The 26,152-nt window shown below is 36.5% G+C and overlaps 1 protein-coding gene across 1 annotated transcript in view; it reads left to right on the top strand.

Moving 5' to 3' along the window:
• LRP1B (LDL receptor related protein 1B) overlaps nt 1–26,152 on the top strand; it is a 752,762-nt gene that overhangs the window by 494,266 nt on the left and 232,344 nt on the right. Inside the window, exons 22-27 of the mRNA XM_067299399.1 lie at nt 5,123–5,323; nt 8,939–9,184; nt 17,029–17,226; nt 18,684–18,888; nt 24,291–24,455; nt 25,657–25,901. Coding sequence (XP_067155500.1) covers nt 5,123–5,323; nt 8,939–9,184; nt 17,029–17,226; nt 18,684–18,888; nt 24,291–24,455; nt 25,657–25,901 — 1,260 coding nt within the window. The remainder of the gene's footprint in view (nt 1–5,122; nt 5,324–8,938; nt 9,185–17,028; nt 17,227–18,683; nt 18,889–24,290; nt 24,456–25,656; nt 25,902–26,152) is intronic.

Here is a 26,152-nt window from a genome sequence, read left to right as displayed (position 1 = left end):
AAGGAAACAGCTTCAATAAGTGAAAAGGGATTATTAAAGAAATAGGCAGCCTGACACAAGAAATACACTCTCATGATACTATCCTTTTCCAAGTGCTTCAATGGAGAAGAAGTCTCAGACTGTGCTTCCCCATTGTATACTTATATACCATATACACAGGGATGCACAAGGAGAGCAATATCTCACTGAGTTTACATTATGAAGGATGAAGCATGAATTCTTTGGCTGCCACATGTAAATGTGTAAACATTTAAACATGCAAGCAGCAAAACTTGCTTTTATCAAGGATCTGCTAAATTCAAGGGATATATAGCTTTGATTTAGGTGAAAATGCAGTCATGCTTGTTGATTGTGTGGAACGGTCACTTTTGGAATCAGCTCTTGACAATTACATCAATAACTTTTCTTCCTTTGTTTTCCTTCCCTCAGCTCTAAAATGAGCAAAATGTTTTTCTGGAGGAGGCATATTGGCAATGCATTGAAACAGAAAATTAAAAAAACCAACTTTTTAGTTAGTTTACCTTTCAATTTAATTCCAGATGAGTGATATGAAGCAAATGTCTTCTAATGGTGTTAGGAGAAATACTTTCTGTCATGATCCTCTCAGATTTCAGAGTAAATGTTATTTTCTATGTGGATTATTCTGAGGAAATAATGTCTAGCCTTCCACATTTTTGAAAATTGTTCAGTTTAAGAGAAGCTGGCTAATCATCCCCTTATATACTGCTTAGTGGTGGTATGTAAGAAGGAAATCTCTGATTTCCTGACACAAATTCCGGTATTTCTGCACAGGAACATGTGCATGGGGGAAGATGAAACAGCTAATGTGTTTTGGAGGAATGACAGTTGGGGAGAATGGCAAAAGTGAAATGTCTATGCCCAGTTTTTTGCATGCTTTTTTTTTATGGCTTCAAATAATAACTGCAGGATCTTCTATTACTGCACAGTTGTTTTTTGGTTCTAGTTAAATCCGTCGCAATGCCACAAGCATGAGTGTCGTGTTGCAATTATAGCATTTGTCAGCCTTTAGCCAGACATGGTTTTTCTACTTGGAGTAGTGGGGGCCTCAAAAAATCATGATATCCAGTTCCATTCCTGATATACTCTTAAGAATATACAGTAGAGGATATTCTGTAACTTAGAGTAGTAGGCCATACAGATGGACTTCTACCAATTTGCCTCTGATAGTTCAATATTTTTTACTAAGATGTTATCTGAATCTTTGCTGCAAGTTTAATTGATTTCTCTTCATCTTTTTACCAGTATAAAAATCTTTCATATGTTGAAAGAGTTCTGTCATACTTCTGCTTAGCCATGTTTTTATTGAAAAAAACAATACAAATACTTTTAATTTTTTTCTCATATATTATATCTTTTTAAAAACTTTTATCATTTTTGTTGGTCTCACTGGAACTGTCCAGTCTGCACAGTTTTTAAACTGTGGTATCCAAAGTCAGCCAAACTACTGCAGAGCGCTCCTGTCAACAGAGCTTGGAATGACATTTCTCATTTTTGCAAAAACATTACACAGTTGTTTGTTGTGATGTGATAAACAATAAACTGGAGTTTTGAGTAGCAAAGGGATATGAGGCACAGTAAATACCTGATTGAGCTTGCCTGCTGTCTGGCTGCTTCTGGCCATTTATTTTCTGCTTTTAAATTAGATTAGAGAGTCTTTTTCAACTTACTATTTTAAATTCTGATTCTGTCCTCCAAAATGAATGCAGGTGTGTACCTCAGCTCAGTTTTATATACTCCTTAGCTCTTTCATTTTTGTTCCATCTTCCTAGTTTGCAGTTATAGTAGAACTGGACAGAGAGCAGAATCCGTGCAGTCTCACTTGAAATGTCATCTAATTACTCTAATGGTCATAATCAAGTATTTCTGTGAAGACAAATGCAAAGGATTCATAAATACTTGAGTCTAGTAAGCAGTAGATCTAAACCATCCTATATATTTTTCATAATTACTGCTTTTTACACTTCCTCCAAGAAGCAATTAATTTTTTATCTTACCATTTTTAATGCTATCCTGTGTGCTATCATGGTTTGCCTTTTTTTTTTTTTTTTTTTAACATGTTAGTTATATATTTGGAGGAATATTTGGGCTAGAAAATATGGAGTGTAAGCAGAGAGGAAGTAAAGTCATGGGGTAATTGCCACCCTGAAACTGGAAGAGGAGGGCAACAGCGATAGTATTGTCCAGATATAGAGAGCAAGAGTTAAGGAGCAAGTGAGGTGTGAGGAATAGAGAGAAATTCGTACTGAGGAAAAGTGGGAAGGAAGGTTTTTAGAGAAAGATTCAGATGGGGAAGTTGATAGGACTAATCTACGGATTCTGGGAGGGCTGATGAGGAGGAGAAGGTTACTGTGGAAGGAGATTATGGTATGAGAGAAGTTCTGGAAGATAAGATTTACTAAGAACTCTGGTATGGGAAACAGTGAGGAGTTCAAAGGTGAATGGAAGGATATTGGTCAGAAGTTGGGTTCATATCAGAAATGACAGTGTTCTTGAAACAAAATAGTTTAAGTTAGTATAAGACTCAAGTATGTTCTACAAAGCAAGCAAGATTATTGATTGACTACCAGTGCAGGTAATCAGTAAATACAGCTGATTCATTTTGGTAGCTGTGTCAGATTAGAACATTCCTTCATTTTAGCAGAAATGACATTGGATCCATTCTATAGATTAGGAAGTCAACTTCAGGCAGTTAGAAGCAACTAAAAATGTGTATCAGCAAGGGGCAGTAAAATAAAAATACTGCAGTGAATTTGAAATAATTATTTCGAGAGAGTCATAATACTTCATTAAGTCCATCTCTTTTGAATTTTGGCAAAGATTAATTCCTTGTAAATAAATTCTACTTAAGAACATGTCATAGCTATCATAGTGGAAGATGGATCTTTTATTATTAAATGCATCTTCATTAAGATAAGAGAAAGGTAGTGAAACAGATTTGCTCTGTAAACACCTGCATGCATAAAAGATTAAAAAAGAGAACATGAGCTGGAGGGAACATCAATTTGCTTTGGGATCTGGCTAGTTTGACTGACATCAGTGTTTTCCAATAGCTTCCATTTTACTGCTGTGTTATGATAATATTTATTAAATCAATGTTCATTTTAAGGTGATAATGCCGATGGAAATTTTCTTGAAACACTTGTGATTGCATGTAAGGGTAAACTGCATGTGTATTGCACATACAACTTAATTTCCCTGTGTCTGTACATTCGTACCTTTTCAATGTAGCATATTTGGGATTTTGACCATTACACAAAATGATGAAAGTTTCCCATTCTAATTGACATTTCTCTCTAAGTTTTCCAGGTGATTTTGCACTGGTGAAATTATGTTTTGCTGTTTGCAACCATACTCACTGTAGTATGATCTGAAATTTCAATTTATACCTTTTCTTCACCAGCAATAAAAGTAGTCTGATACCTCACAGAATGCTTCAGAAACTTTTTTTGTCATTATTCATGTTTTGCTGTCTTTTAACCAGTTTTCATCCTATGAGGAGGATGGCATCTTTCTCATTAAAAGAAGACTAAAGTAATAATCCAAAAGCATTACACTAATCTTCTGCTAACCAGCAAGTGTTTTTTTTAAAGGAAATTGAAATCTGCTACTGTATTACGGCAGACAGTAGAGTTACAGTTAGGGACAGTTGTTACATTGTGTGGACAGTTGTATAATACCTTCTTTGAAGTGGTTTTATATGAATCGCTGTCATGGAAGAGACAGAGTAAACAACAGCCTGTAGTGGATTTGGTACTGGCATGTATTTAAGAACCAACAAGATTCAAGCTTTTACCCTACTGGATTATTTCACGCATACGCTCGCTTTCTCCCCCACAAAGTCATATTCTCTTGGTCTTGACTTCCCACCTGGAAGATTGCTGCTAGTCGGGAAAAGTTGGGCAGAAAATCATGCTGGTTCATGCTGTGCAGCTGTCTTGCAGTTTCCAGTCTTGTGCTTAACCAGCCAGTCCTTGGGTGTCCTTGGCATTTTTCTCTATGGGGCCACCCATTTCCAGGATCTTTCCCATTCCAGCCCAGTTTTCTCCATCTTAATAGTCTATAGGCAGAAGCACAGTGCAAGATCCGTCTCCTAATTGTGGTTCTGCCTCATGTCTCTTTATTAATTGGAGGATTCAGTAAGTGTCACTTCTGCTTAGTCCAGGTGTTACCAAAATTTACAACCAACTATACTGCTTGTAGCTAGCAAGTAACAGGTTTGTGCTTTAGAGTTCAAAAATTCAGTTTGGACACACACACAAACACATGCATGTACACATACAATTACATGCACATGCTTGTGTGCACATACACACACATGGTTACAGATTTGTAAATGGTATCATTTGCAATCTGTTATTTTTCACCTACCACATCCTTAGCTTGAGTGATTCTACTTTCATACCTATATGTTTCTGGAAGATCATAACCCCTTTCTCAGTCAAGAGACTGTACTGCATCTCTGATAGTTGATGGTCCACAAAAAAGTGGAATTTATTCTTTTTTCCTACTGAGGAGTGAAGGAAACAATCTGAACCTTGGTTAGATAAAACTGAAATCTTTCATCTGCTATAGGTATTTCATATAAAAGATAATCATTTCTCTGACATGATCTGGGTATACTTCCTAGAATGATTTTGTTCCCTAATCCCATGTTAATACAATGCCATATTTTGGAGCCTTACTCTTACAGAAGGCTATTGGAGTAGAAGATAAGAGGAGGAGAGAGGAAGAAAAGCAAAAGAAAAATAAATTTGAGAACTTTTTAGTATAATTCAGTATATTTAACTTAGAATATGAAGATGTGTCCTACCTGTATGCAGTTCTGTTCAACAAGGAAGTAAATAGGATAGATTTTGGTTGGAAAATAAGGCTGTCAACATTGATTTGGTTCATACTTCAGAGTATAAGCCTGAGCTGGTTTGTTTCTGTTCATCTAAGAGGAAAGTACTGTTAATACAAAAGCAGTTTAATACAAAAGGAGATTAAGTACTGTTAATACAAAAGCAGAATACAAATAGATTTCTGTGTAATGTTATTGAAGTTTTTTTCCAATGTTTGCTTCTGGTCTGATTTCTTGTGTTTATTGTCTCTTTTCTCCAAGGGAGATGCATTAGCAAAGCGTGGCTATGTGATGGCGATATTGATTGTGAGGATCAGTCTGATGAGGATAATTGCGAGGGCTATATGTGTGGACCACCAAAATACCCTTGTGCTAATGATACCTCCATCTGCCTACAGCCTGAGAAGCTTTGCAATGGGAGAAGAGATTGTCCTGATGGATCTGATGAAGGCGATCTTTGTGGTATTTCTCTTTTAGATACATTTTCCCAACTCTTCTCAATATTATCTGTCACAGTATTCCCTCTTGAAAGAAAAGTTCTCATGCTCATGTTACAGAAGTTTTCTTATGGTAGCTTGTGTGAGGATATGTTGTTTATTTTAGATCATCCTGTTTTTCTGCTTGAAGTATCAGTTTTCTTCAAATAAGGGAAAACATACTTCCTTATGACTCTTTCATTTCTTGACCCTTAAGATACTTCCTAAAGGTAAGCAGTCTGAAAGACTATGATATATATGAAAATGCTAAAGCTAAATTGTAGTTCTCTCAAACTGCAGAAGCTTGAGTTGATGGAATCCTGTCAAGTAGCTGTATAGGAGATCATGAAGAAATACAGTATTATGCTTGTTATACTTGTAAGTCATAGTCTTCTTCCTGAATCAGAACCGAACCTTTGCCTTATTTTGTTTTTAGCGCTTATATATGCATATGCCCACAGCATATAGTACTCATCTCATAGGTGTAAAAAAGGATGGTTCTGAAAAAGCATTATTTGTAACTTGATCTCCAAAATCTAGGTGACTTATATTACCTCTGAAATGATCAGTGGTTATTAGGTACAGTGATCTTTAATAAATCTTAATCTTCTCACACCAATGATCATAAATACTTGACTTGGCTTAACTAAAAGAGTGAAGATGCAAAATAGGTCACATATATGGATGAAGGCTCAGAAGATTAGGCATTGTCCTTGACTCTTGTCTAGATTGAAGAATTGTGTCTAGACTGGTCAGTGCAGCATATTTTTCTCTGATCTTTATAAATGCAGCCTTGCCCTTGGCTGGTCATCAAGAGTGCGACTGTAAATATCTTTTCCTTTGATGATATTCTCTTATTGCAGTGCTTTTGACCAGTGATCTTTCTCACTGCATCATTTCACTGATTCCTCTTTCTTTATCACACAGGAATAAGCTAGTTGTTTATTTATTGATTGATTACTTTTTAATTTTTATTACTTACTGTTTGTTTTATTATTCTCTTATTTTTGTTTTCTGTTTTTTTTTTTTTCCAAGATTCTTCTTAATACACCCTCTTAAGATAACAGGTACCCTGTTACTTTCTATTCATTTCACATTCACTGACAGAACATCAGTTCTTGTCTTCAGTTTCTACTGAATACCAGTCCCAGTTGTCATTTGTTAAATTTTCTAAAATATCTTCTTCCATGGTACACTCTAATCTGGAGAAGAAATCTCTGCTACCAACGTGTCCTTCTTACTGTGGAGAAACCCTCTTCAATGCACCCTTCTGGTACTATGCTTCCATCCCCTCCATTTGCCTCAACCACCAAAAAATTCTAAACCAAAACAAAGAATCCTCCCCTCCCCCACCCCCCCACCAACATAAAAACCCAGCCAAACCCACATACAAGAAATGAAAAGAAAGAAAGAAAGAAAGAGAAAGAAAGAAAGAAAGAAAGAGAAAGAAAGAAAGAAAAAGAAAGAAAGAAAGAAAGAAAGAAAAGACAGGGGTAAGGTATTTTGTGTATTAGTTCTATGTGAGGGATGATGAGAAGGAGCTAGCATGTATCCTTGATAGAAAATGTGTTAAAAGGTTTTCATGGCATATGATATATAATGTAGGCTATCCCATTGAGTGAGAAGGTAAAAAATATATATATAATAAAGGTAACACAAGTGTAACAGTTATTCTAATTAAATTGTTATAAAATATATATAAAGATAAAATGAGTAGATATAGAAGAAGTTAAGATACTGTAGTAGTAGTATCATGTAAGAGTGATGGTCTAGAGATAAAAAGTAAAACGTGATTTGTAGGAAAAACTTAGGTAATTTTGTATTTTTTTTTAATTACATCAACAAAAAAACCTCTCCCCACTGATTTTGCTTCTTTTAAGATGTTATATGCCTTATAGCGTTCTGTTACAAAGCATTTCCAGAGGTTTAGAAGCAATTACGCCCTCTGACATCCGTTTGCTAGGAGACCCTGCGTAGGGCTGTGCTGTGTCACCTGAATCCGTTAGCATACAAGGCAGAGTTTGCTGGCTGGGCAAAAGTTGCTGCAGGGTAGAGTGAAGAGGTCTGTTTACTGCTTTGCACTGTCCTGCTGTGTTGCTTTGCAGACTTCGTTGTCACACGGGATCTTAAATTCACTGTTCCCCTTGAATATGTTTATTTTGTAGCCTTAAATCCTCCAAGTGCTACATGTGAATCCTCTGCTGTCACCAGTTCTGTCATTAGTACACCATTTACACTGCAGGTGAAAGAGAATATAGCATAAAGTCATTGATTTTATTTCTACACTATTTCCATATTTGGACAATTATCTTCCAAATAGAAGTAGCCCATTATGATGCCTATATCCTGTTGGGCACCATATACAGCCAAACTTAGCTGTTAACAGTTGTTGCAACTTTTAGAAGGTTTAGAAGACAACAGAAATTTTGGTAATTGTTAATTATTTAACATTAAAACATACTTAAACATGATCTGAAGGGGAAATACATAATAGTATGGGATGTTGGGCAACACCTTTGCATGTTAGATATTTTAAGGAGCTTGCTCTTTTTTTGTTGTCACAAAAAGGCTTGGAAGTCTGAACAAAGGACCATTAAAAGAAAAGCTTTTTATTAGTTTTTTTAAAGCAGGAGGGAAGAAATTCTTCTGTAGAAAACTTGTGGTATATACATTTTATCACAACTGAGCAAGGCCTTCAGAAGCTTGTGAGAATCAAACAAAATTACTAAAAGACACAAGTAGATTAAAATTTAGAAATGAAGTCTAATTTCCAGTACAACGATGGACCAGTTTGGTACCCCAAGTTATTCTCTTGATATCAATGGTAGTATTAGATAAATGATAGTGATTCTTTGCTTTTTTGCTTTAGAGCTCACAGAATTTCCCACAGACCACTGTACATAATTATCATGCTTTTCATTCAAATGCTTCAAAGGTTTTACAAATCACTTTCAAACCTCTCAACAGAGCTTTGCAAATTATCAGTTACCTGCAGAATATAATACAAGAACACTAACACAGAGAATGCAGTAGTAGTATTCTCTAATATTTGTCCACACCTTTTTGGAAAAGAAGGTAAATGAAATCCTGATTTTCATTCTTTATATGTACATGTTTCTTTGACAAGTTACTCAGGATGTAGATGAATAGGAGTAACAGTTGGAGCCTCCTTGAACCCATCAGCTCAAGTGGTTGGAGACAGGGGAAGTATCTGGGAAAGTGTGTTTGTTGCTTTCTCTGGCCTCAGCTTTTGTTCCCTGAAGATGGGATGTTGGGCTCTTTTGTCTTTGGGCTGGCTCTGTATGGCCACTTTTTGCTTCTTAAATGAATTAAATAATATGCCTGGAAAGCCTGTCAAAGTGTGTACTTATTATACATCTGCCGTGCTGAAATCTCGAAAAGTTACAGTAAAGCTACCATGCGGAGTAGTTACAAATTAGATAATTTTAAAAATAAATACAAAAACACTGTTAAGCGGATGTAAAATTTGTCTGACTCTTACAGGCTTTTCATGTGTTTCAGTTAACCTGATGGCTTTAAGAAGTATGCAATGTAACTGACAGCGCTTGCAGCTCCTAATGCTTTTTTCATGTTATTTCAGATGAATGTTCACTTAACAATGGTGGATGTAGCCATCAATGTTCTGTGGTTCCTGGAGGAAGAATTGTGTGCTCATGCCCTACAGGATTCAGTCTTAGTATAGACAACAAAACTTGTGAAGTTATGGATTACTGTATCAAACACCTTAAGTGCAGTCAAGTATGTGAACAGCATAAAAATACTGTCAAGTGCTCCTGTTATGAAGGCTGGAAGCTCAGTAAGGATGGAGAAAATTGCATTAGTACTGGTAAGTGGAGTTTCAGTTTATTTTCAATATTCCAGGCATTAATAACTGTTATGTCCACTTAGGGGAATACTCCCCTCCTTTTTGTTTTTTCTTTTAATGAAGCAATATAGGTTTAGATTATGAAAATGTAGGGCTGGTAGGAATCCGAAGAACTCGCTTAAAATAATCCCTATCCTTGGTGCAGGATGAAGGTCTAATGCAGTATTAGTTCTTTGTTTATAAGACTTCCTAAACAACATTAATACCAAATAGTTTCTAGCTAAGTTTTGTTTGAAGTTCTAATCAGTTTTTCGTGTGTATTTTGTATTTAGGGGATATATATATAGGATGTATATTTTGAAGAAATTTATCAATCCATGGCATCAATGACATTGATGAGTTATGTGGAAATATAAGATCAATCTTCTAACATGCAATTAAAAACAGTAGATCTTAACACAGAGTGCTTTGTCTTGTTGTGTTCTGGCTCCACATGCAATTTCCAAGCATTGTAAGAGGTTTAGAAGGCAACCTGTTTTAGAACTCCTTAGTTTCAAAAAATCATCATCATCTGCAATTATCAGTTCTTCTGGTTTAAGGAACATGCATGTGAAGGAAATAATGCAGCTGTACTTTGCCATATTCCAGTTGGTTTATGCTCACCTGCTGGCCATACTTAGAAAAAAGAGGAACAGAGTACTTAGTGAAGCAAGGAATTTTGACTGAGGCTGCAGAAGAGATGGGTTGAGTTCTCATAAGAGTTTGCTTTTGCTGAAAGGTGTAGTCCTCCTGCCACCTCTTCAACCCTAGTTTCTTTCCCATTTTCCAGACCAGTGTTTCTGTCCTTTCATTTGCAGTAGTTCTGTGCTGTGGGAGAGACACAGTAAACGACAACTCGTAGTGGATCTGGATAGCAGCGTTTATGTAAGAACCAGTGAGATTAGAGCTTTTACCCTACCTGATTATCTCACGCACTTGCTCACTTGCTCCCCTCCCAGTGTTATATTCTCTGGTTTTCGATTTCTCTTCCCAGCAGGGAGATTCTTGCTGGCCCAGGAAGGTCAGACAGAAAGTCGTGTCAGTTCGTGCTGTGCAGTTATGAGTCTAGGATGTTACTGGTCAGGGTCCCTGGGCATCCTCCAGCGTACGTCTCCACACATCTCTCTCATCTCCAGAATCTTCCCCCAATTGAGGATCTTCATTTTCCTGTTTTTGGCCCTCCATCCTTTTTCCAAGACCACCACTTCTTTTGGGGAACCCTTCTTTCTGGCCTCCTGTTCTTTCTGGAACCCCAAGGTCCCTGTTTTCCCAAGCTAAACGGTTTATGCAGAAGCACAGTGCATGATCAGTCCCCTAATTGTTGGTGCTGTCTCACACCTCTTTGTTAATTGGAAGATTCGGGATGTGTCACTTCTGTTTAGTCCAGGTGTAACCAAGATTTATGAGCAGGCTGTACTGATTGCAGCTAACACGTAGCAGGCTTCTGCTCGAGACTGCAGAACTTTGGACACGTGCACACACACACACACACACACACACACACACAGAGAGAAATGTGCACACATACACACATACAGCCAATTATCTGCTCTCGGTTAGTGTTAACAATTTAAGCTATTTTTTTTAACCTATGACATTCTGGCATTTGTTTGTTGACATCCATAAGCCAGTTCAGTTTACTAATCCAGGAGAAAACCAACCTAAGCCAAAAACAGAGGGGAGGGAAATGCATTCCCTTCAGCATTCACTGTTGTTCTGTATCAAAGTAGGATTCAGAAGCTATGTTATGGGTCTCTGTTTGTCAAGTACAATGTGAATTATGTATGTGCAATACAAACATGTATGTGAACTATAGACTCACATTCTTACCCCCACGTAGAGGAGTTAAAAATAACATTGGTTGCGCATAATAACATTGGTTGCTGAAATTTCCTAGATTTTGAAAGTACCAGTTTAGGATTGTTTCCTACTTTTAGTTTTCTAGTGACCTATCAATTCCAGGTTGAAATGTTTCCAACACTATTCCTTCTATCATTTGTTTGATATTTCATAACTCAAAACATTTTATGATTAAAATATTCCAGATTTATTCCACATGCTCAGCATTTTTTCGGATAAATCGCATGAAAAACTTCTGAATTAGAGAGCTAGAAATAAAAGCCCATGTTTCCCACTGCTATTCAAGTGAAATATTTTAATTGCCAGCCAACTGATCAACCCATATTTTAGAAAAGGCAAACTCTAATCCTTCTGCTTTGACTATATTTGAGCTAATTTATACAATATCTAAGAACTTTGTTACAGTTGTAATGTGGCCCACAATTTCTTTATGACCAAAACTTCAATTGCATCTAATAAAAATGTTTCTGTTTTCCAAAACATTGAATAACGAAAATTTAGTTTTCTAGTCTATGTGTTCTGTTAAATAGCCTTTTACAAATGCTTTGTCTTGCCTTTGAGCTCCTTTTAATTCATTAAGAATGTGTTTATATTCATTAGCCTAGAAGCTTTGTTGTAATTTCCAGAATGATCTCCAAATTGTGTCTTTGTGTCTCCATATTTATTACTATAGTATGTAAATATTTACTACTACAAACTGAGATCAGGAATCTGTGTTCCTCAGACATTTCTGAGCTATGCTGATAGTAGACTTTCTAATCATGGATCACTGGCATATTCCTGTGATTCTGTATATCTGAATTTTATTTTATGGCTGTCAATTAAAGTTCTTTTATGATGCTGCTTTAGTCTTACTTTCATTCACTCTTGATCAATCTAGTTTGTTTTATTACTGACATTTCCAAATATTCAAAAATATCTTCTTACTGGGTTACAGATATAAAAGGAGTTAAAGCATTTACAAATATTAATAATTTGATGGAGGAAAACATGAAACAAACATTAAATTATAGCAAATTGAAATCACCATAACAATATTTGGAAGCTAAGACAAAAAAAAAAAAAGGGAAATACTTTTCAACAGAAGAGAGTATATAACCAGATTGAAACTAAGGTTTCTGAGGTTCTCCTGGGCCAATGAGACACTTCTACCTGATGTTTACTGATGGTGGTGAGAACCTGCAATTACAAATTGATATTCACAGAATTTGCAAAGAATATAATATTAAATATATGATCCGAGGCCAGTGATGTCAGCTGAAATGAAAACGATAACTTTCTCTACACACCATAGAGCTTCTATCTTTTTATGGTCAAAGCCACAACAAAATTATTGCATGTTAAATATGACATATGCCACTATAGTCACTAATAATCTGGGCTAGTTCTAGCTTTTTGTTGAAAGACATAAGTACTCCACGGGACAGATATTCTGATACTTAAGTTGTTGACTGTACGAACAGCATTTTAGTAAACTAGGAAAGTGAGCCCAAGTTTGGTCCTGTTTGTGAATCTGAGCCTCGTACTGTCCGTACCATGAATGTCTCTGAGCATGAGATCTTAAACGAATATAAAATTAAAAAAAGGCTTTCATATGATTCTATGACTAGTAGAGTTCACAGTGATCTGGTGAAGATAAACAGTCCCCACAGTGACAAACTTCTTCCTTTTCAGAAATACCAGATGGTATAAAATAATTCTTAGAAGAGCCACATTGACTTAGAATGCCTTGAACCAGGAATGCTTGTGTATTGCATTAGAGCAGTAACCAACAATCCTTTTTCAAGGAGAAAAAATTCCTCAGGGGAATATTATTATCTTAGCCTTTAATTACTTTTTTTTTTTTGCCATTTATAATATCACTCTTCTATATGCAAACACTTCAATAATACAAAGAAATAACATGTAAAGCTAGTATGCAGCTCTTCACTTTTTCAAGTTATTGTAAAAACATTTACTTGAGTGTCCATCAAAAATCTAACAGGAATATGCATACTGAAAATGCATTAATGTGTGCGAGTACATTATTTTTGATGGCATATAAGAATCAAAGTCTGTTTGCCAGAGGGATTTAAAGAATTACCATAGAAATATGATAAAGTATGGAATAATAAGTGAAAAGAAATAATTACCTTAATAGCATTCTTTTCTTTTAGTTTCTCTATCAATGTCTCTTTCAATGTCTTTCCCTTCATTTTCCATTTTCCCTTATTTCTGCTTATCTTCTCTTCAGCTTTTAAGGTTTTAAAATGTTGTGGTTTTCTTTTTTGAGTTTCTTCACTTTCTATATCTTTTATTTTCAACTGGTTCGGTTTTTGCTGTTCTGGTGTGTGTATTGTTACATTACTGACTTCCCAAAGAATAAATTTTTCATTCATGCTTAAAATTCTATGGATTCAACTAAAAGTATGCTACAGAGCTCCATTATTGAAATAGAAAGTCAATATAAATTATATATTTTCATGCTCTTCTTCCTGATTTCTGTTGAAACATCTTTCAAAACAAGTCGCGCTGATGTGTTTCACTTGAACTCTTTTAGATAATAAAAATGCAGAAAAAACTCTGCTCTTGAAAAATATTTACATTTCATGTTTATATTCAAACTTTTCAGAATTTGGTTTAATAAAAGGCAAGTTAAATGAACTCAAAACCAATATAGTTTTAGTTAAAAAATGATTACACCTTTTCTAAGCTGTTGGAATTCAGCTATGCATATATTTTATATCACTAGCTATACATATGGAAAAGAAGATATCATATCCATATTCTTGATCTGTTTCAGCTAGTGTTTAATTCAGTTTATTAGAATTTCCAGATAGTTTTTAATATTGCAATTTAAAAATTTTTTATAAAGGATGGTCGTAGCCTCTTTGAGCAATGTCTGACAAAGTTTTTATGGAGCTTTTTTCAAGCTGTTTATGAAGATAACATTTTGCTTTGAAGTAGATTTCAAAAAAGCACAGGGTAGGATGCTTGCTATGCTAATATTTACATTAGGGTTCAAATAAAAAATAAGCTTCAGTTAGCATTTTCCAAAAAAAAGAATTTCAAATTAAAACCATTGGAAAAGGTGAAGCATTGGATCTTTCTACACAGATCTGTGTGTGTATGTGTGCGTTTAGCCAGTTTTCTTCTGTCAGATATTTTCTGTATCACTTTTCATGCTTCATGCACAATACTTTGTTTAAATCATGTATTTGGAATACTTTCCTATATGGTAAAAAAGCTTGGTGTGTATATGAAATCAGAAGTTACAGGAATAGATTATTTTTGTCCAATAAATTATTATCAATTACTTTTCTTTAAAAAGCTTTAAAAAACAGAGTCAAGATCCATTTTATTGAATTGGGTTGAGGTGAGATTTTTCAAAAAAAAAAGTTCTCAATCAATTTGTAAAATAGAGTGTCTTCTCTGAATTTCCAGAAGAGCAATCAAGATGGAAAAAAAGATCAAATATTTATTTATAAGGTGATGGAAGAATCATCTTAAATAAAATCAATTCAATTTTGCCTTTAGTTTGTAACTCACCATAATACATCTTATTTCATGGAGTCGTAGAAGGATAAGGTTGGAAGGAAGATCAAAGGCTATAATCTTGCTGTTGTTTATCTGCTTTGAAGACCTTCAAGACACCTTCAGCAGTGAACTCCCAGTCTTCCAGGGATGATGTATTTCAGTGCACCACTATCCTTAAGTTTTTTTCTAATCTTTCTGAATCTATTTACTCCAGTTCCAGCCTTTAATCCTAGGGCTAATTGATATTTGTATAGAAAACAAGATTTTCCCCATATTCATTCTGTCAGCCTTTTATGTCTTTGAAGAGTTTTATGTGCTTCCACTCTCCAACTCAGCCCATTCCTTTTTAGGCTAATCACTCCCAGTTTATTCCTTACTCTTCCCTTGCAGGTCATAGTTTTAGACCTCTGATCACGCTTGTTGATTTCCTCCTCAGTTCTCCAGGTGACTCACGTTCTTCGTCTACAGCCGTGCTCAGAACAGGGTACAGCCTTGTAGACAGTCTTCACGAAAGCTTAGGAGGAGAGAGTGGAAGGATTATGTCATAATGGTTTCTGTCTGCTTTTTAACTCCTTTTCTGGAGACATTTTTCATCGGTGATGCCTTGTCTCTTGTTTGTCACAGTATCACTCATTCTCATTTTGTTTTATGTAGTCTCACTTCTGTTCATTGACTGTATACCAGCCACAGTAATCAAGGATCTGAATTTACATCTCTTCATATTGATATGGGAAGGGTAAGAAAGAGAGAAAAAAAGCAGTGTGTGACCTGCTCTTTCAAATGAAAAAGTCCAAATAAACAAAATGGTGCTACTTTGTTTACACTCAGTTCCATATAAATTGCTATTTTTTTACCCATTTCTCATTATTGACTTACATTTGAAGTACTGTATCTTAAATTTGTCAAGATCATGTTCAATTTTAATCCTCTTCATGAGTGTTCTGCTATTTGCACCTTACACTATGGAGCTTAAGTTAGACTCTTTCTTGCTGGAATGAAAAAATCTCATCCAACAGAGCATAAATTTGTTACAATTCTTTTTTTAATTGTGTTGTTCATTATCAAGAAGCACAAAAGAAGTTACTGGTGTTGTTCATCAGGTCTGTGTTCTTACGCATTGAAGTTGCCGAAACAACAGTACGTAGGTAGGTTCTGATCTCCTACATAATAACTGCTAATTTATCAGAAATTGAGAGGTGCCGTTAAACTGTTTCTCAGGTTCAGATAACTGATTCTTGTGAAACAGCTACTAATGTCAGTGATCCTGTTCTTCGTAAAGTTGTTCAACCAGTGCAGAGTTTTGAAAAATTGGCTTTGCAGAAACTCAGTTGTTACCCTGACAAATACGAGGATCATTTGGAAAGGCCAAGCCAGCTTATGAACAGGTACTTCATGACCAGAAACACTGCTCTGCTGAAGTACCTTTTTAACTTAACACGTCGTACATAATTGAATCTGTGCAATGATCAGCAAGAAAAGAACATTAAATTTATCTTTAAAAAATGATACATATAAGCATCTTTTTGTGGTGTGATAATTTGTGGAATTCCTGATGATTTTAGGAGAACAGTGCAATATTGTCTATTATTATAAACTGCCAGTAAGCTGTTTTCTATATAAAATGGAGGTTTTATTGGATGGGAGAAGAAAAATTTCTATTCCAGTATCATTCATGTTGCATTCCAGAGATCCATTTTTTTAACACAGCTATTTGTTTGAAAAACTTTTCCTAATGTAGAATGTGTAAGAATTATAATACAAAATCAATTTATAGTATGTGTGACCTATGGAGAGAGTGTTTACCTGTGTTTATAAATACGATTTTATATAAGCTCACAGACGTGCACATATGCAAAAATTATCTATCATTAATCATATAGCAAGGGTACGAAAATAAACTTCAGTAGTAGATGGGTTTGGTGATGGGGTGTGTCAGTAAGCGTATAAAATGTTCATTTCCTTGCTTAGTATTTTGGGGTGAGTTGTTTTTTAACCACTTCAATTAAAAAAAATGATGTTATGTATGTTTTAGTAAATTGTTTTGAACTAACTAGGTTTTGGAACAATGCATAATTTAACAGATTAATTTTTCTGAAGCTTTTGTGAAAATGGATTTTAATTTTGGTGGCTTCAGACTTTTTATATCCTACTTGTGGAAGTCCTTTTGGTTGAGCTATAAAATTATAGCTCAGTAGTTGAGTATGATATTCATGATTTTAATGTTTATTATCTCTATATGTGATCAAAGATAATGCTAGAATGGAGAAGTGAGAAGTTCGTTGGAGTAAAAATATGTTTGAAAGACTTCTTATCAGGAAGTGAATTGTTTTAATAATCCTTTTCTTCCAATGAAATATATTAGGTCTTTCTTATTCCATGTGTCATTTATATCAATATGTAACAATCTCTTCTTTATTATTCTTTTGAAATGTATAATCTTTTGCTTCCAGATCCATTTGAGGCTTTCATAATTTTTTCTATTCGACATGAGATCAGAAAAATTGATCTTCACAAGCGTGACTACAGCCTCTTAGTTCCTGGTTTGAGAAATACAATAGCGCTTGATTTTCATTTCAATCAGAGTTTACTGTACTGGACAGATGTTGTGGAGGACAAAATTTACAGAGGCAAGCTTTCTGATACCGGAGGTATGAATTCAATCTTAGATTTGTTAGTCAAAACTGCAGTTACAGGATGTTGGACCTGACAAATTGTAACTGAGCTGCCATTAACAGAAACAATATCTGTCATGGCATTCGGCCTTTAAAAAGATGTATAATGTACAGCTAGGAAGACTTTGTAAAAATTGCCATTTGCAATATGCTGTAGCAGGGAGAAAATGGCAAACACAGAGGGCTGGTATTTCTTTCTACTCCAATGACAGAAATACTAATTTTTCCTTTTTGTAATTTAGTTAGCTTCGCCTTTAAAAAAAAAAACTACAAGGATTTATCAGGTATCTGATAAATTTTCAGTTCTCACTGTAGGTGAAAGATTTTGCTTCATAATTTTATAGCATTTGAAAAGACTTGATCTTTGCCCTGGTAACATAATTATGGTCTATAATTTAGTATAATCTCACAATATACAAAAAAGTGTTTCTATAAAATGTTGCTGAAGTATATCTTCAGGCACTTTCCTGTTTGCGTGAGCTAAAAAAGAGAAGCATATCCAGACCAGGGCAGAAATACCCTACACTTTACATACTGCTCAGCATGTAAAGAAAGTGAAAGACTTGCCCCTTTCCATTAATGGCTGTAGTGTGTTTGCATGAGGCCACTAAGGTAGAGTCTATTGTCATCACACCGTGTTGTGGTCACACTGTACCAGAACCCAGGTGGCTTCTGAGCCATTCTTAACATAAATTATTCCCTCACTCCTGCAGCTGTCTAGAACTGAGTTGCATCTCCACAAAGCACTCTGTCTTCCTGGAAATCCTGAAGGCTAACAAAATGCTTATGTAGTTGCTGTTTATGTGAAAAGTTTTGAGACCTTCCAGAGGAAGTTTATGGTAGGGAAGGGTTTGTAGTCAGTAACGGTATGAATTATACATGTGAATTCAAAGGAGCAAAGTAAGGTTATTTACTGTAGAGCTTTTCAAAACGTGTAATCCAAACACGCTTTTGATTCTCCCTGCCTTTCTCACTTCATCACAACCTTTCTGAGTTTTCTCTTACTCTGGTTGAGAAAGAACTGAAATGGAGCTGCACAAATTTTGTTTACTCTGCCACTGGAAGATGGAGCATGAGCATGTGCTTCACCGATACTGCAAAAGGGATCCCTCGTGAGAGGGCATATGTGCATCTCCAGTGTGACTCCACACATGAGCTCTGGCCTTTATTGAAAGTTTCAGGGCTTTAGTTACTAAACCATCCAAGAACTAAAAATTTCTATCACTGTGGAATAAAATTACTCATTTATTTGTATGTGACCATAACTGTATTTGTTTATAAAGAAAAAATATGTTGCATGGAACAAAATACTGTATCATCCATCAGATTAATCACGAATTCTCTCCAAAAGTGTAAAATAGATTTATATGTCTGTGTCCACTATATCAGACTCTGTATTAACCCTTTAAGTTTTTGTTTGTTTTGTTTTTAAGGTGTAAGCGCCATTGAGGTGGTAGTACAGCATGGCCTGGCCACTCCTGAAGGCCTTACTGTAGACTGGATTGCAGGAAACATATACTGGATAGACAGCAATTTGGACCAAATTGAAGTAGCAAAACTAGATGGCACTTTGAGAACGACATTAATAGCAGGAGCTATGGAACATCCAAGGGCTATTGCTCTGGATCCCAGATATGGGTAATTACAAAAAGGTTTCTTTTTCATGTTGCAAAGTATTTTAAAGTTGGAGATTAAATGTGAGATTGTTGAAGTTCCTTTTTGCTGTAAGTTACAGGATCTAAGGTGTCTTTATTAATTCTTGAGCTTATATTTTGAGTCAAATGCCATCCATTTTTTGCCCCAATGAAAAGGAGCAAGACAAGGTGAGTCAGCAAGAGAGGGTAAGTCAGGAGATACAGGTGTCTGTCTGTTGGCAAATAACTTCTCCTGCTCTGTGGTTGTTTCATTTAATTTTAATAATGTGGTGGTTAGTTGGAGCCAGTGGTCTAGCATTCCTGTATGGTTAAGGGACATATTTAGACATTGCCAAGGCAGTTCATCTCGTTTTGAGATTGATTTCGGTGGGACTACAAAAGACTAGCTTAGACGTAACTAAAAGACTAAAATTTTAGTGAGATGACTCCTACTTTATGTGTTTCTTTTTCCGTATTTAAAATGGAGATAGTGTTTGCCAACTTCTGTTATTAATTTTTCTACCTATTAATGAGGAATATTATGTGAATTGCAGTATTATTAATAAGCAGCCAAGTGTATTAGATTCAGCCTACTACCATAAATATATGTATTTTATCTAGTGCCTTACATAATTGTTTATAATAAGTGTTAGAATGTTACAATTAAGACTTTAAAATGGGATCTGGAAATTCATTTATATGTTTGATGACTGATAAGATTACACTTCATGGGAAAACAGCCTTTACTGTGTTAGAATATTATTAAAATCAGGCAATAATTTAATTTAAGTCAATAGACTTAATTAACATGTAGTAGAAGGAAAGTAAAACTGTTGGTGGAACCCTTAATTCATTGTTCAAGCGGTTGTCAATTCTGGTTCTATACTGAAATACAGTCAACTATTCCTGAAAGTTTAATATCCTTAGACTTAAAGCAGTTTTTGAGGCTACATGTAATTGCAAACTGGTTACGAAAACCAATATTGTCTGTAGGTGAATTCTCATAGCCAAAATCGTATGATCACCAGCTAGACCCTTTTCTTCATAATTATTTTTCATTCAAAGAGGAAATCGAATTAAAAGTGGCCAAAAATCATATGATAAATTTGGAAGAGTTTGCAGAATCATAAAATTTAATTTTGTTTAGAAATCTGATATGGTCTATCACTTGTATTCACTGCTGTGGACATAAAAATATAAGTAGATAGAGACTCCAAGTAAAAGTAAAATTCTGAATGAGGAAGTAACATGTTTTAGTAAGTAAGGACCCTAGCCTCTCAAGTCAGATGCTAGACAGCTTATTTACAGAGTACATAGCTTATCTACAGAGATCTTTAGAAAGGGACATCCTGTTGGCAGAAGAACTGGATGATAAATTGTTCAGATTAAACGGGTGAAAAAAAACCCCAAATCAAATCACCACTCTTCTGAAACTGAAGGCTTAATCTTAATCTGCCTTTTTAAAAGTTAAAAGCAACTGTATGCTATGTTTTGTTACAAGAGGGAAAAGAATAAAATCTCTGAACACAGGTGGAACCAGCTCTTCAATCTTTTCACAAAGAAATGTGAATATACAGACAAAGATGATTCAAAGTAGAGGTTTGTGTTAGAGAATCTGGTAACCCAAGGGAGGGGAGACTGCCCAGCTCCTTGCCTCCAGGTCCACCAGGGGTGAGACAGAGCATGTCGTGCCAGTAGCCACACACACAAACAAACATATACAGTGTATGTACATATACACACAACTGGCCACGCAGATCAGCGCACACAGGAACGCTCAGCACTTGCACAAACACAAACAGCACCAGCGACCTTACTCTGTCTTCCTCTCTGGCTGAGGATGAAGTCCTGTTAGTGGGAAGTACATACATGCAAACAAGGTGGGTCTCTCCAGTAGCTTGGCTTAGACACTCAGTCAGGCCAATAGCTGGCCCTGGATCCTTGCTCTCCTCAGTTGCCTTCCACACAGAGACACAGATGTGCAAACAGGTCTCTCAGCCAACCCCCAAACCCCACGGTGTCTCCAGCAGTTGGCCTGGACCCCTGGTCCCTCCAGTAGCCAGCTGCTCCAGGTGCCTCACTCCCAAAGACATGTGCACATACCTGGCTCCCAAGCTGCTTGACCTACTTGCTGGCTAGTTTGGCTTCATATTCCCTGCTAATCACACACTGACACACATTCCCTCACTTGCTCCAGTTGCCAGCACCACAGACACACAGGCCCTATGTCTCATGGTCCCCACTCCAGTTGCTGGCACTGAGACCCTCACTCGCTCCAGTTGCTGGCACCCCAAACACGAGCCTAGCTTTAACCTGTTGTCTGACTCCAGTTACTGGCATGTAGACCTCCATACCCATCCATGCACACAAAATAAGAGCCCCTCACCAAGCAAAATAGCTAGGAATAGGGGTTAATAGGAGCTCAGGACAGACTGCACTTTTATCCCCTGATCTCTCGATTTCCCCACTCTCGTTCCTCCCCAGATCTCCTTGATCTCTCCCTTTCCCCACCTTTTGGTTGCACCCCGAGACATCCCCTAATAAGTCCTGTGCAATCCCAGGGTGCTCTTCCCTTGCATCCCACAACGTGTCCCATACCCCGAGGCTCTCTGGAGAGCTGATCACAGTGCTGGGTGTCCCCTGGCCCACGGGGCCGATGGCTGGCCTTGGACAGCCCTGGGAGGGGCCAGGGCGGGGGCTGTGTTCAGGTTATCGGGATTTATCTTGCTGGGTGAGGGGTGCTGTGTTCTGCGCCCTGAGCTCCTTGTGTCTGCGGAGACGAGCCGTAGTGGGCTCATCGCTCTCCTGTGATGGCCCTGGAAGTAGCCAGTTCAGGGTATTATTTCGGTTACCCCAGCTTGGTGCTGTTCCTCAGTGCTTCTTTCTCTGTGTGGAGGGAAGCTTTTTATCACATAGTCTAACAGTTAGTACGAGTGACAAATGCTCAGCTCTCTTTTTTTGTATATCTAGATCTAGTCTTCCTAAAGACTTGATCTTCCTAAAAAATCAATGTTTTTTTCATGTAACTGTTACATATATCAACCAATTAAAGCTATCAAGAGTTAAGTTAATATTGTGGATAGCTTTATATGCCATTAATGGAATTTCAGAAAGGGACTCTAAAATCTTTCATTAATATGGCATTTATAACTATTATTTTAAGATCCATTTTGAATTAAGTATATTCATACAAAAGTGGGTCACAATCAGGCACTCGCAAATAGTGCTAACATGGGTACGTACCTTGTTTACCCCAGTCACCTGCAAAAAAATCATGAACTAAGCTATATTTAAATAAAACTCAATCTAGAGTTTAATAGTCTTTTTTTGATCTCATTGTCCTATATATGAAATCACTGAAATCTAATGACTATAGATATTCTTAACTCAACACGTTGCAAAGGCTTCTTGTAAGATTCCTTTGGATACATCATTGCTGTGTTTGCCAGCAGCTTATTGGTCTGCTTATAGTTGATCAGTCTGTGTCCAAAGTTGCTCCATGGCAAGATAAAAATGATTTCATAACATAATACGAACTAATCATTTAAAGTTTCCAAGATTTTAGTATATGGATGAAGGGAATCCCCCCTGTACTTATGGTGGCACAAAAGGCCCTGGTAATAGAAGGTACACAGCTTTATTTTAGTACTGTTTATATCTTTCTCTGTTTTCAGCCTAAACTCTTTCGAAAATGTCTCTCTTAATTGTACAAATAGTCTGAACCTCCAATTCCTATTCTATTGTTACTATTATTCACTTGTAGACAATAAAGTTCCATATATGATCTTTCATGAATTTGTAAGGCTAGAAAAGAACATTGAAGTTGCTTAGGCTTTCTGAACAGTAAATGCTGTTGAAGATAATGACATTATTCACTTGTTGGAAGCATAGTGTTAATGAAGCTGTGATTTGAAAATAATTAGGGAAGCATTTAGTGAAATTTTGTCAATTATTGTATATTTTACCATTCCATTGTCGTAAAAAAAAAAAAAATACATGTGTTATACTTGGCAATATATGTATCCAGTTTTCTCAATTTATATAAGAATTGTTTATAACAATTACTGAATTCTAAGAAATAAAGTGGTTCTTTGTAGCATTCCTTGAGGCAGTCTTTAACAATTCCTCATTTCAATTTTATTTTCAATTCGATTGATGCAAGTAGTCTAGCTGAGATTTTTTTTATATTATTTTATTTTCAGAGAATAAATTTACTTACTTAAAATTTTATTGTGTGCAGAAATGGAAGCTGTATGCTGGAAAATCTGTTGGTTTTGCCTTCCCCCTCGCCCCCCGCACCTTTGTGCTTACACAAAGTGCTTTGTGTTTGTCATCGAATCTGGGTGCCATTCAGTTGCTTGTCCAGTCCATGGGAGGAGCTTGGAGCCTCTGCTAAGTTGATTCAGAGAACCTGAATTGAAGGTTAATGTAGATGATGTAAATACCCACTTTATACGTTTGGGGGTATTGAAAAAGTGTGTGGGTAAATTGTCAAAGAATTAATACCTTTGCTTGAGCGGTTATTTAAAAACACTGCATACTACTTTTCACAGGCACTAAGTGGAAAGGCTTTGTGAGAATGTGTTAAGGACTGAAATTGTCCAAAATCCTTATTTGTCAAAAGCTTTGTTATAGGCCAATGTCTCTGCAGTTAGTTTTTACTTAAAACTACTTCAAAGTTATCGTATCAAATGTATTCTGTTCCTTTAAGAGGTGTAAAAATTGTGTGCATCTTGGAAAACTTAGTAAGTTAAAAATAGTATGTATTTTTGTCCTTTGGTGAAACTGCTTCTACTATTTAACATGAAACTGCTTTAGTTATAGTACATACCTACCATACAATACCTTTTCCAGTTTTCTTAGCAAGACCAATCTGTTTAAAATCCCACAGTGACATGCCAAAATCCAGGGGTCCTCATTTGGAACAGTTTTAATAATAGATGGAAATCTCTATTTTATCATATTCCTATATCCTTGCTACCTCACATCACCTTTCTTCCCTTTCTTCCCTCCCCATCCTCCTCATCTGTGGATTGCTTTCAAAGGCTCTCAGAATCATTTTTTGATGAGCTGGGTATCAAATTGTAGAAGGAAGACAAGAGAAGCTGTCACTAGTATTAATGGACATGAAAAAGAGAACTCTTCTAGACTTTGAAAGAGAGGTGTCTTTTCAGTTTCATGATTGCTCTAAAATTGATGAAACATTAATAATGAAACATTCTCTCCATGGTACCCTATAACTTTAGGGAATTTGTATAGTTGCCCAAATTCATCTATGTATATTCCTTATTAAGACACTTAAATATATGAACCTTTTTCCAGCTTTAGTCTTTTTGAGCCCCTTAAAAATTTTGGAAGCTTTAAGATGTTCTTATATTTGTTTTCCTTTCCTTTTCCTCTCACCAGAATTCTATTTTGGACAGACTGGGATGCAAATTTTCCTCGCATTGAATCTGCTTCCATGAGTGGAGCAGAAAGAAAGATTATATATAAAGATATGGATACTGGAGCCTGGCCTAACGGCCTTACAGTGGATCACTTTGAAAAAAGAATAGTGTGGACAGATGCCAGGTAAGGAGATAACGATATCCTTGTTACATGTTCATAACTACTTATTCTTACATATAAAAATGTGAACTACATTGCAAATGGAATATACATTCTGTGTATTTCTTTAACTGTATTACCATTATATATGTCTTCCTGGTTCAGTTCTGTGTCCTTTGCAGTCTTTGACGTATAGCCATTTACTACTGGGAGTACCTTTGATGCATTCAGTGGGTGAATGCTAAATTTTGTTAAAATCCAGAAGAAACTGTATGAGAAATCTTGCTTAAGTTCTTGAGAGAAGAAGAGTCATTGAACCAATTAATGATCATACTGTCAGGGCCCTGAGGGCACCAGTAGGCATTAATGGCCCTGACCAGCCTCACCTGAGGCCTCCAGCCACACGCCTTGCCCAAGGGCCCAGGACATTGGACCAGGACCCTTTCAGCTCAGCCTGGGGCCTTCAGCCCCTACACCTGCAGGGACTCCAGTAGCAGCACTGGTCTCCAGCACCACCACAGCCCTGCCCCTGTTTAGCCATGGATCCTGTTGGTCCAGACCCTGACTTCCCAGCCTTCCCTCAGGCCTTCCTCATCAGTTTGGACCTGCCTGGTGATCACTGGGCTGTGTTTGACCTTAGTTACTGTCACTGGACCTGATCCTGACCCTGACCTGCAGATTGATTTCCTGGCTTGACCTCAGACCTGCCTCATCACCACAAACTTTCTAGTGATCTGGACTCTTGATTGAACCTGGCTGCCAACCCCAGCCTGCCTTGCTCGCCCTGCGTGGCTGCGGTAGGATGGGACTGTGGCTGGTAAGGCCCCTGCCTTGCTGGACATGTTATCCTGCATGCTCCTGACTCCTCATCCTTTAGGGAACAGCCAGCCCTTGCTGCACCTTGGCACTTAGTAACATGGAAGACCCAAGCTATGCAGTACCTTTTCTCTAAGTTCATGTGAATGGAAATTGGCTTTACTGCTGTATTTCCACTACATGGAATTTTAAAAACAGTACACAAGCAAAACAGAAATTCTTATCACTAGTTAAGAAATTAATAATGTGTACTCTGTCAGCTCTGAAGTTAATGATTGCTCTGTAAACATTCTTTGGCCTTACCAGTGTGTAAGTATCAGAATATATGACATTTTGCACCAGTGTCATAACGATTGTGTAGATTTTTTAAAAATTTGTATGTAATCGCAAGTTTGGGTTTATCTTGTAGATCGGATGCTATTTATTCTGCATTATATGATGGAACAGGCATGATAGAGATCATACGAGGTCATGAATATCTTTCTCACCCGTTTGCTGTTTCTTTATATGGGAGTGAAGTATATTGGACTGATTGGCGGACCAATACACTGGCAAAAGCTAATAAGTGGACTGGCCAAAATGTCAGTGTAATACAAAAAACAAGTGCTCAGCCATTTGATCTTCAGATATATCATCCAAGTCGTCAGCCGCAAGGTAATTATCTATTTGTAGAATAGTTATTTATTATTTTGCTGAGGGGAAGAAGATATTCTTTTTATATGCAAGTATTTGTGTGTAAATTTGTCTTGAACTAACAATTCTTAATTAAGTGCCGTGTTCAACACTAGTGTTCCTTGGGTGGTATTACAGGTTTTTTGGACTAGTAGTTTCATGGGGTCAGTGTCTGTGAATATTGTCCATTTCAAGTCTTATTCTTGTTCTGTAATAAATATATTACAGAACCA

The sequence above is a fragment of the Apteryx mantelli genome, chromosome 6, assembly GCF_036417845.1.
Source record: "Apteryx mantelli isolate bAptMan1 chromosome 6, bAptMan1.hap1, whole genome shotgun sequence".
NCBI classification, from domain to species: domain Eukaryota; kingdom Metazoa; phylum Chordata; class Aves; order Apterygiformes; family Apterygidae; genus Apteryx; species Apteryx mantelli.
Note: the sequence above shows the minus strand (reverse complement) of the source record. Positions and strands in the feature narration are given on the sequence as shown.